The following is a 12,305-nucleotide window of genomic DNA, read 5'->3' as shown; positions in this document are numbered from 1 at the left end:
GGCCTTAGGGAGAGTGCAGTGGGAACGAGAGTTATGTACAGTGTAAATAATCCCCATATTTTGGGCAGCGGGCATCATGACCACCTGATATCATCTTTCCGTGGGGCCAGCTGTTCTGGAGAGCTTCTGGCGCGAGCCATGTGACACCGTCAACACATTCGAGATTCGTTCGTAAACGCTGACTAAAAACTCGAGTGCAGCGATGACGGAGCTTGAGGAAAATCGCGCCTTTACCGAGAGGCTATGCAGTGTCTACTTCACTGTCCTGGCTCTTTTCTGTTTTAAGCTGTTTGTGAAAATTAGCCTCGCCTTGCTGAGTCACTTCTACATTGTGAAGGGGAACCGCAAGGAGGCAGCAAGGATAGCGGCCGAGTTTTATTCTGTCGCTCAAGGGCAAGGTATGTGTTTGCTCTTTCTCCCCCCTCCCTTCCTCCATACGTTTGCGTTTACCCTTTCGCTGCCGCCATTAAAACTGATATTTGGGGGGCGGATGCGCTCTCTAAGTGTCCGCTGGGAAGCAGAGAGTGGATTGAACTTTCTGTATCTTGAGTAGTACTGTTTATTTTGACCTGCCGTGCAGACTCATTCCAACTAAGTACACGGAAGGATTTGTTAGCACCAACACTTGCTTACGGCAATCAGAATAATGGTAGAAGTCAATTTAAGATTGTGGATAATTTTTAAAGTATAAACAATAATAGTCCCCAGGAACATTGTGATGCTCACATATCATGGAGGTTGTTGTATGAAACATCAAAAACCAAAAAGGTGAATGTGATACTCCCTAGCGTATTTATTGGAGCTTGTGTCAGTGTTAATATATTTTTCTTAGCTGAAAATTCCTAAACAATACACGTTTGCTTAGATAACGTGATAATCACACAGGTGATGAAGCTGTATTAGAGGTCCAATGTCAACAAACGAGGAATGATACTAAAAGTTTTACCCATGATCTGTGAACTTGAGGGCGAAAGTGCACATGGCAAGGGGAAGCAACACATTTTGTATGAATGAGCCTCACGAGCGCCTCTGCGGTCAGCTGTTATGCAATAGTGGACGGTGTCGCGAGGAGGCCGGAACTATCTTTTACAAACCGGAAATGATCAGTCAGAGAACATGATGTGCAATGCTTTGGTTCCATTTCTCTACAGCATCTTGTAAGAGATCACTTTTCATTTATTTTCTGAGTGTTTTCAAACTTTCTATCGCGTGCGAAAGTTAGTTCATTGAGGACAACAAAAAGAAGGTGTGTCGTCTCAAGGTATAAAAGTAGCTCTGGTAACTAACTGCTAACGGAAGGAGGCATTTCAGACAGATTCTAATTAAAGCGCCTAAGATTCGGCTAAAATACTTTTTCCTTTAGAGATGGTTTGGGGAAATGTCATTTTAACTGTATTCCCTCTGTTATTTTAACCCAAGGATTAATCCATGTGTTTGTTATTTGACCCTTGGTGTTGCAGCAGTTATCTAGTGGGTGGCATGCTCCTCGCTCTCTATAGCAATGTGGCTGTATTTATCAGTATGGAAAGGATCACGGCTTAGCAGTGGGAACACATGACTAAGCTACCCTGGCAGTGCAGTCAGATGTTTCGAAAGGTTAATGCAGTTCTGTTTTGTCTAGCTTTTGGTTTCCAGAGATCCACTAATTCTGCTTACTACCTGTATGTGGGGTTCTGAAGCACTTGCCTACATGCAGGGCACAAGTCCTATAAAAAGAAGTGGGTAAACTGACCACGTTAGACACTATGCAAGTGACATCATGACGCGTGCCATCACAGCACATGACGTCAGGACGTAGCGCTATAAAAGAAATAAAATAGCGCTATTTAAATTATTAGTGTCTGCACTTATATACAGGGACAGAACAAAGGCAAAAGCATGCCTTTCCTAAGTACCTGTGAAGAGATAGCAAGCTGTGTGCCTTTGTTTTCCCTCTGTAGCATTTACATTTGTGTGAGGTTCCAGGACGCCTCCAGTCACGATATTAAAAAAAAAGAAGGCCTGATGGCCCCTTAACTTCGCCCCAGCTGGAGGTGAAAAAATCCCCCCTCGCTACCTGCAAGTTGCTGCTGGGAATGGAAAGCAGACAACATGCAGGCGCTGCTGAACCTGCCCCGGTGTCCTACACAAGGACAAGTTCAGCATATTTGTGTGGGGCCCAACTTCTTGGCAGGGGGGCGGCGTCCACCTGGTGAAAATAGTGGGTGGACGCCGTGTACCTGCGTGTACCCCTGACTCGTGCCCTGCCTACATCGGTAGCACGCTACACCTTGTAGGGTGTGTGGTTGGAAGGATGTTGTCTTTGTTTTGTTCCTATGTGGGAACAGTTTTCATATTGTGCGTGATGACCACTGAGGTTATTTATGAGATGCAGCATGTAGCATTGTGGTGGATGAGGAACTGTGTGAGAGACAGATGCACTTTTTTACGGTTTTCAGTATGCTGTTATCCTTAAACAGCTTTGCTGGTCCCTTTATAGTATTTCTTATGACATAGTCTGCTTAGCTGGTTTTTGCACTGGGTTGTCCAAACGTAGATTTTGTGTATAGTTGTGGCCCTGAGCTGGCATGGTTGGAGGGAGAGAGAAGTGGAGAGCTCTGTTGGGCTGGGCATTTTTATTATTATTCCATATCTAGTTAAATATTTTTTAATTGAATATAAGAAAACACAGGATTACAAATATAAACTAGTCAATAATGTTCAAAATATAAGCATACAAATGTATGAAAAATAGTAACTGCATAAGAGGATAATTATACATAAAAGGTTACAGAGTATATAAACTTTTATAATAACAAGCCTAAAATGGAGATAAATAAGAAAGGAAAAAGAAAGCATACCTAAGGAAAAAGATATAAAACTAGGATACTACAGTGGTATACAGAGAGCCTGTGTGAATGATAGAATGAATACAATATTTAAAGAGGAAAGTAATTTTTTAAAGAGGAAAGAAACAAGAGAAAAGAAAAAAATAAATAAAAGAGAAAGAGAGAAAACTAGAAAAAGATAAAAGGAAAACGAGTAAGGAAGAGAGAAGAAAGAAAGGAAGGGAAGGAGAACTCAATAATAAGGATAGAAATGGATTATAATGATAATGACAGAAAAGTCGTAAAAGGTAGCCATAGTAAATCAGATTTAATTTGGAGGTGGATAGAAGAATGAGGAATAGAGGCAATTCTATGTTCATCACATATATAGTTCCACCAATGTAAAAAGGATAATTTAGAATTGTCTTTCCAGCAGGTTAATATGACTTTAAAAGCCACAGCAAGAAATAAATCAAATAAAGGAGATGTGGGGTTAGCTTGATCCAAATCAGGCGACATAGTGCCTAAACATATATTATGAATACTAAGTTGTATTTTATAAGAGAAAATCAGAGTACACTTTGACCATATAGCAGTCCAAAATGCATAAACCTTAGGACAATAGAACAATAAGTGCAATAAAGAACCTTCAGCATTAAGACAAGACCAACAAAATGGTGAAGCAGAGTGGTTAAACTTATGTAACAAAATGGGAGTAATGACAACTCTATTATAAACAAAGTATAAGGACTGTGTGATATTAGCAGCTTTGGAAGTCTTGAATATTTTCTGCCAAAACGTATCTCATTGCGATATCGATAGTGTCAGAGAAAAGTCTTGTTCCCACTCTAGCTCAACCTTAGATTTATTCCTTGTGCCAACAGGAGTAGATAAAGATTTATAGATAAAAGAGGCACAAGGAACAATATCAGCAGAAATTTGATATAATGGAGTATCAGTAAGAAATGAAGCGGGAGTTGGTATAGAGAGGAATTTCTGTACACAACCCTGAAGTGTTAAAGCTAAAGTATTATACTGCTGAATACAGGAATCAGGTAATTGAAAAGATTCCTGCAACTGATGGAAAGAAAGAATCACATTATTCACAAACATTTGATGTACATAAATAAGACCCTTTTCTTTCCATTGTTTGTAGTAAAATGATTTGTGACGAAACTTAATGTATTTGTTAAACCAAAGTGATGACGCTAGAAAAGATTGATATTCACCCAAATTCGTAAAGAAAAGTGTATGTAACAAAAATTGAGAGTGTTTCAAAATAGGATATTTGGAAAGAAAGGTACAATTAGTCATGTGAACAACATCTCAAATTGAAAAATCATTTAACAATGAACATTCAACATTGACCCATGAAGGTTTAGGTGAATCCTGATAATCTTTAGACAAAGCATAAAATTGACGAATCAAAAAGGCATTATGATATAAAGCAAAATCTGGGAATCTTACCCCCCCCCCTCATTTTTAGGACGAATCAATTTAGACAGAGCAATACGTGCATGTTTATTATTCCAGAGAAATCTAGTGCATAATGAATTAATCTGAGAAATAATATTTAGGAATTTTAAAAGGTAGCATAGCCAATATGAACAAAATCTGGGAGACAATCATCATTTTAATTGTATCAAGTCTACCCCACCAAGAGAGGAACAGAGGAGACCAAAGGTTTAACAAATTGGTAGTTTTAAGGCAGTAAAATTATGGGATAATGTGTCACGAATGTTGGGGGAGAACCATATGCCAAGATATTAAATTTTTTGGGGACACCAAGTGAAATTAGATGAGTCAAACATATACCTATAGCATGAAGGATTTAAGGGTAAGATCTCAGTTTTAGAAAAATTTAATTTATAGCCAGAAACCTTAGCGAATGATGACATTTCCTGCAAAAAGGGGGGTAAGGAAGACACAGGATTGGACATATAAATAAGAACATCATCAGCATATGCAGACAGTTTAATTTGTTGGGTCTTGAAACTAAAACCATTAATAAGAGGATTATTTCTAATACGTTCCAGAAAAGGCTCTAAGCATAACAAGAAAAGTAATGGTGAAAGGGGGCAGCCCTGACGAGTACCTCTTTGAAGGGAGAAGTAATGGGAAACGAGACCATTAACAAAAATACATGCTTTTGGATTGGTATATAACAATTTAACATATGAAATAAACTTCGGACCAAAACCAAACCATTGTAATGCATGAAATAAAAACGGCCAGTTAACACGGTCGAAGGCTTTTTCAGCATCCAGAGATAAAGCAGCAAGTGGGGCTGGATTATTTCTACTAAGAGCAAGAATATTAGAAAACATTCTGGCATTATCAGAAGCCAAACGACCTTTAACAAAGCCAACTTGGTCTGGTTTAATGAGAAGAGGGATAATTATTTCTAAACGGGAAGCTAAAATTTTTGCAAAAATTTTACAATCATAATTAATTGATGATATTGGATGAAATTTTTTGCAAAAGGAAGGGTCTTTATCTGGTTTGGGGATTACAATAATAAGGGCTTCCAAAAAAAACCACAGGCTTGGGAATTGGATATGAAGGAATTAAAAAGTTCTAACAATTTGGGAGCAAAAATTGAGGAGAAAGTAGAAAATAATTCAACTGAGAAACCATCAGGGCCAGGGGCCTTTGCTTTTTTCAAAGATTTAAGAGAATCCAATAATTCTTGTAGAGAGATGTCCTTTTCAAGGGGTTCAAAACTATCCTGGGAAGTTTTCGGCTTGGGGATAGCTCGAAAAAAAGAAATAAAATCATCTTCAGAGGGCGTGGTAGTTTCAGTATATAAGAGAATGTAGTATGATTGAAATGTGGAGATAATATCAGAATCCGATGAAAGGAGTGTGTTGTTTGATTCCGAATGAATGGGGCCAATAACTTTACGTTCTGATTTAATTTTGAGATCATTTGCTAACATTTTCCCAGCTTTGTTTTGACCTCCATGATATTTCGACTTAATCTTAAGGAGGATGTTACAAGCATCCGCAGTGACTATTTTATTCAGGGTGGATTTAGCCTTTATTAGTTCTTGTAGTGATGAGGGAGATTTAGAAGAATAATAATTATGTTCTAACGTTTTCAGAAGGGTTAGGGATTCTTTATACTTAGCATGCAGTAACTTTTTCTTCCTTGAGGATTATGCAATAGTGAATGCTCTGAAGGAAGCTTTAAAGGCGTCCCAATTGTTGTGTACGGAAGTGTCTAAAGAATTATTAAAGGAAAAGAATTCCTTAATAAAAGAAGTTGCTTCTAGAATAAAGGAACGGTCCGATAGCAGGGAATTATTGAAACACCATCTACCTTGTTTACATGTGGTGAGAGATAGGTCAATAAGGGTGGAGGTAGGAGAATGATCAGATATAAATATGGATCCAATGTCAGAAGATTGGAGACATGGTAGCAGTGATTTAGAAACTAAAATATAATCAATACGAGATCTGGTATGATGGACGGGTGAAAAGAAGGTAAATTCTAAGGTGTCTGGGTTACATGTTTTCCACGTATCAAATAATGGGCGAGAGGAGATGGCTGCTTGGAATGATTTGTGGGATTTGTCAGGTTTGAACTTACAATTGGATTGTCTATCAGTAAACGGATCTAACCAATGGTTAAAATCACCCCCAACCACAATATTAGAATTAGCAATAGACAATAGTTTCAGCCTTATAGAATGCCAGAATTCAGAGTCTGGTTTAACAGGACCATAAATGTTGAAAAAAGTTATTTGTCTTTTATTTATAATAACTTCTGCCAAAACCCACCGACCATCAGGATCACACTCTGACGATATAATCTGTGCATTAATAGATTTATGAAATAATATAGCGACACCACCATGACGATCAATAGCAGGAGAAAAAACAATTTGATTAACCCAATGGCGTTTAAGTTTCAGGGATTCTTTGTCATTACAATGGGTTTCCTGTAAAAAAGCAACTTGGGTATTGAGTTTAGCAAGATGAGGTAATACCTTTTGACGCTTGACAGGATGATCAAGACCACGGACATTCCACAAAGTCACATTAACCATAACTCTGGATGCAGGTAAACATGAGGGAACAGGAACACAAGACTGCAAAATCGACAAGACAAAAGAAGGAAAGACATTGTTCAATATGTAAAAAGAAAGACTTAGTATTAAAAATAAGACAGGTACAGAAAAATCGGAATAAAGCTGAGTAAGAATGAATAGATGAGAAAAAGAGAAAAACAAAAAGAGAAAGAGACAAAAGAGAAAAATAGATACATGTAAACAGATCAAGGAATAACATCCGGATCTGTAAAGAACAAAGAGACATCAAAGAAAGAGGAGCAAAGAGACGCCAGAGGACACAAACCACACTAATAAAAATAGTGGAGGAAAGAGAAAAAGAGCCACATGAATATTGATATTATAAACCAACAGCAAAAAACTTTAAATAAACCATTTAACTGAATACGATGCAACAATCCAGAAAAAGACCAAATCAAGGATTAGTATCCATGCCATGTGACGGGAGACTCTGAAGATAAAGTTTAAGTTTTTCCGGATCGTCAAATGAACGTGATCGACCCTCATGCGTAATTTTGCAAAGACATGGATGAAGAATTCTATACTGGATGTTGAGACGTTTCATTTGTGGGCATAAAGCAAGAAATTCTTTGCGACGAGCGTTGGTTGCATTGGAAATATCTTGCGATATGAAGAGAGGATGACCTGACCAAATAAGACGTCTTTTAAGTCTGACAGCTTTCAAAATATGCATCAGTTCAGTAAATTCAAGAAAGAGCATAATAATACCACATGGTTTATTTGCAGCAGGACTTAATCGACCTAAGCGGTGTGCTCTTTGAATATTAAGAGGACCTGATGAAGGTGTTAGATCAAGGAGCTCTGGAAGAAATTTCTGAAGAAAGGATACCAAGTCAGACCCTTCAATATTTTCCGGAAGACCATAAAGGCGTAGATTATTTCTACGATTACGATTTTCAAGGTCCTCCGTATGAAGCTTAAGTTTATGAATTTCCTGTTCAAGGAGCGTAATTTTTGTAGAGGCATCCTGTAAAACACTAACACGTTGTTCTAGATCAAAAACCTTACTTTCCATGACGATCCATCTTTCCTCAATTTGCTTCAGTTTTTCATTAGTAGTTGACATGAAGGGTTGAAGACCACGGACTTCATCCAGGATAGAGTCCAGAACAGGATTTTGAGAAGAGTGTATAGGAGAAGGTGGGTCATTCTTATGCCGCTTAGGTTTTGTACCAGAGGTGGACGATTTGGTAGAGTGGGATTCAGTAGACATCGTGCCAAGCAGAAGTAATCACAAAAGATTTGCAGCAAAGGAAAGGTGGAGCCACCAAACACCAGGGAAAGTTCAATGATATCCAAATCGTAGAAGCAGGTCGTCCAATAAGTGAAGTGGATACGAAAATGGCCCTAGTAAGTAAAAGTACTACTTGAATACCGCACAGTGCGGAAAAAAAAAAATAATAATAATTATCGCCTGCTGAAATATGGTGAGGCAAGCTCCTGTCACTTGAAAGCTGCGAATATAGGCTTCAAAAAAGGAAGACAGCGCCCAAAAACACAATGAAAATCCTAATGTTGCTTTCAAAAACTGCTTACGCACAAGTCCCGACCGCCAAAAAGATATTATTCGCTCATCCAATCAGTGATGTATGAGGTTTGTTTGAGCAGCTGTCCTCATGAAGGCAGTAGAAGAGATCAAAATGAGGCGGCATAAATAAAGCCCTTGCAGTGGTGCCTGAAGGTGAACTCTTAATACATGAGGGATGTTAGAAATTAGTGGAGAAACTTACTACATCGAGGAGGTAGATAGCAGTGACATCACAGCGCATAAAAAATGATAGCGGCTCCTCGTGACATTGTGAGGCGAAAATAAACGCCAATTCGCAGAGTAGGAAATACTATGTAAAGGGCAACTTGAAATCGGTAACCAAGCTCACCGCATCTTCAATAATAGCGTTTCAAAACTTAGAATACATGGTTGCAGGTATTCACAGCCTGTTGCCACTTGAACTTCACCTCAGGGTAGGCAGCATTTTGCATTTTCAGACAGTGCAGGTTTGCACCACACAATCTCAGCACTCCTTTAAAATATCTTCGGTTGAATACACTGCAATTGTAGCAGTGCGCACCTCCCTAATGAAGCAACAAACGTTGTAAACACTGCTTAGGTAAAATGCACTTTCTGCCCTCACTGCCATACCTTCAACCAGCAAAGCCTCCAGAGTTAACGCGCCCGTGCTCCTCGCGGCGCCTCCATCTTAAGTGCCGCGCTGAGGAGAACACAAGAACATCAAAAAAGAGTGTGGAATGCGCTCCAAATGCGCCGCAACACCTCCTCCGAATTCACGTTACATTCCGTTTGCGATTTTGAGAGCGGGAATCGACCTTCAAAGGCTCCGCACTCGGGAATCCGGACGGCCTCACGGAGGCTCACCGGAGCTTAAAGAAAAGTGGCCATCTTGCTTTCGTGCGCGTCACGCTCCGATTATTCCATATCTAAATGTCTTTGTGAGATGTAAAGAAGTGGTCAGATTGAATAGATATTTGGACCTACAGTGCTGACTATATTAAAGTCCTCCGAATTGTTCAGCTTTGTGTAACAGCTGAGATCTCTTCAGTTATTTCATGCCTGTTATTTAGTGATGTTTGTGTTTTTTGTTTGTACACTGCTGGTGATGGACAACCCTCATAGCAGATATGTCTCGTGAATTTAAGAAGTATAAGTTACAATTTGCTGATGACTAGTTTGTAGTATGGTCTTAATATTATTGTGGCCATAACTATTATATATATCCAAGTACATAACTATATAATGCCACTGTCAACCATAGGTCACCTCTTAGCTTACTTGCACATCAAAAGTGGTTTGCTGGTTGAGCTGTTTACAATTTTTGGGCTGTAAGCTGATGATTGCTCTTGATGGTGCAACAGTTGTCTGGGCTCTGTCGCTGGGGTGTGGGTGATACAACTATCTAGGAAGTATCCATATGTTCAGCTGTCTTTGAATGTGTATTTGCTCCTGGGTGCTTCCAATGTTGGCTGGTGGTGAGTTCTAGAGCTTGGTGGCTTGTACTGAGAGAGAAGTGCCTCCTACAGATTTTATATGGTAAAGAGGTATGATGAGAAGTTGTACAAGCCTGGAGCACAGTGTTCTCCTTAGCTTTTATTGCTTGCATTTAACCTGTAGGCATGGCATTTCCTTCCTTCAGGAGACTCTGTGGACAATACAGAGTGCCTTGAACATTGCCCTTCTAGCTATAGGTAGCCAGTGGAACGATGTCTGGAGTCTTTCATTGGATGTCTGGCATTCTCTTGGGTGAAGGGCGAAAATAAGCCATGCAGCAGCTTCTTGGATGAGTTGTATTTTGCATATGATGAATGCGAGTATGCCAAGGTATAGGCTGTTGGTAGAGTCAAGCTTGGAGATTACGAATGTGATTATGGCTTGAAGTTTTATTTTGGTATGCAAAGTATGGGAAGATGCAATGGAGTGGTCACTGTGCAGAAGGCACATTTTGTGATGTTAACATGTGGTATTAAAGAAAGGTCTGAATCTATGGTTACTCCTAGGTCACTAACTTATCTTGATGTTGTTGAAGGGGCTTTAAGTCCTCTAGACCATATGCCCATAGGCTGGTATTTTTGCCATTCTCCACAGGTCACAATATCTGTCTTTGCGGTATTGAGCTTTAGATTCTTATTCATCATCCATGTGTTTATGGCACAGAGTCAGTCATCAGTTGTGAATTGTGGTAGTCTTCAGGGCTATCCATTTTTAAATGATTTGTGTGTCATCTGCACAGTTGTAACAGGTGAAGTTGTAGTATTTAATCAGATTTGGTAAGACGGTTAAGCAGATGTTAAATAATAGATGGGATATGATGGACCTCTGAGGAACGCCACAGTGTTGTGGGCGAGGAAGTGATGTGAAAGGTGGTAAGTAGACTACACTTTGTCTTTCAGGTAACCGGGCTAACTACTTTATACACCTTCACTGCCTATTCAACATCTAACACACGGATCACAAAATCAATACCAAGACTGGAAAACAAACAGGACTGTAATAGAGACATGTTTACTTCTTTGAGTATCGTAATCTTACAACAGTGAGTCAAATTCAAAGGCTCCTAAGATGAGCTAATAGGTCAAAGGAGGAACACAGGAAGAAATTCTTGTTCCCAGCAGCAATGGTGTGGCTAGGAATTGGAAAATAGTGAAGAAAGGAGATGAGCTGCTGTGCTGTGTCTCAGTTGCCTGGCACGTGCCATAAATCTCCTCAATGTCCCTTTGGTTCCGTTGTCACAGCCCGAGGCATGGCACATACTGCACAGGCACTCCCTAAGCATTGGAAGCGTCATTTGCCCATATATAATCTCATATATCCAGGCATAGCCTCATATGACCAAATAGTGCCTTATGTGATTAGGTTTTAACTTTTAAAACATTCTCAGCTGAGTGATTTCCCAAAAGAGATAAGCAACAAATCAGGGTGTGCATCAATGCTACATTGTGATTTAATTAGCCAAACATGTGATTCATGTTTCCTCCTAAAACAGTTGGGCTTATCCATAGCTTGTGGACTGCATCCTCCTGTCAGGCTATTTAGCCATTACCTACTTGTGTCAGAGAGTGGAGTCACCTACTTACTCATTCACATTTACTATCAGAGTGTGTGAACATTTGAATCTGGAATATATTTGGCTCTGTGTCTATTTACTTTACATTGGCGATTCATTTATACTGTTTTTGAAAGTTTATATCATTTTGTGTTTTTTCATATTGGAAGATAGTGTATTCTTTGTGCATTTGCATTTGTTCCGTAGCAGTTAGCATTCTAGTGTTATAAATACACAGTGTTGCTGCTCAATTTTGAGGTTGAGCCCACTAGACAGTGCATGCGCTGTCTGTTGCAATGCGTATTGTGGCTTACTACGAACATAGTGGGGCTTGGAACCGGCCCATTGCTTACCGTTGGTTGACTTTCCTTGTCACTCTTATTTTCCTGCTTCTTATTAGTGTTCCAGTTTGTCATTCTTGTGTTTGCCCCTACCATGGAGCATTTCCACTTTACGATCTCTTTGATTGGCTGATATTGCTGCTTCCACTGCTTGTTTTTCAAGCACTAATTTTTGTTTTTGTGTGAAGCACCTCAATAGTGTGTGTATCTTTGAGCCACCTCCCTCATGTACTTCTAGCTTTCACTCTGTGTTGCTCTGTTTTATCTGACTGCTTCTTTGCCCCGCCCCCTTCCTCTTGTGCTTGCCTGTGTGCTTCTTCTAGTTGCTTTCCACAAACCGCATCCTCTGTGTTTCTTTTCCCATAACACGGTGTTGCTTTTGCTCTCTCCTCTCCCTGTTGCTTCTGTGTCCCCTCCAGCTATCCTGTAGCTTTCATGTAATCTATAGTGTTGTTCCATCTGTCCTCCCACCCTGCTCCATGTTTCTCTACTATTCACCCTTTCACCC

General features: G+C 39.6%; 1 protein-coding gene across 1 annotated transcript in view; it reads left to right on the top strand.

Annotated features, from left to right (window-relative positions):
- The first annotated feature begins 126 nt into the window (after window positions 1–126).
- The window catches only part of ASB5 (ankyrin repeat and SOCS box containing 5), a 576,687-nt gene continuing 564,508 nt past the window's right edge, over window positions 127–12,305 (top strand). The window contains exon 1 of the mRNA XM_085641860.1: window positions 127–398. Within this exon, the coding sequence (XP_085497986.1) occupies window positions 203–398 (196 nt within the window). The 5' untranslated portion in view covers window positions 127–202. The remainder of the gene's footprint in view (window positions 399–12,305) is intronic.

Source organism: Triturus cristatus, chromosome 2_2, assembly GCF_964204655.1.
Source record: "Triturus cristatus chromosome 2_2, aTriCri1.1, whole genome shotgun sequence".
Lineage (NCBI taxonomy): Eukaryota > Metazoa > Chordata > Amphibia > Caudata > Salamandridae > Triturus > Triturus cristatus.
This window is presented reverse-complemented; position numbering and strand designations above follow the sequence as displayed.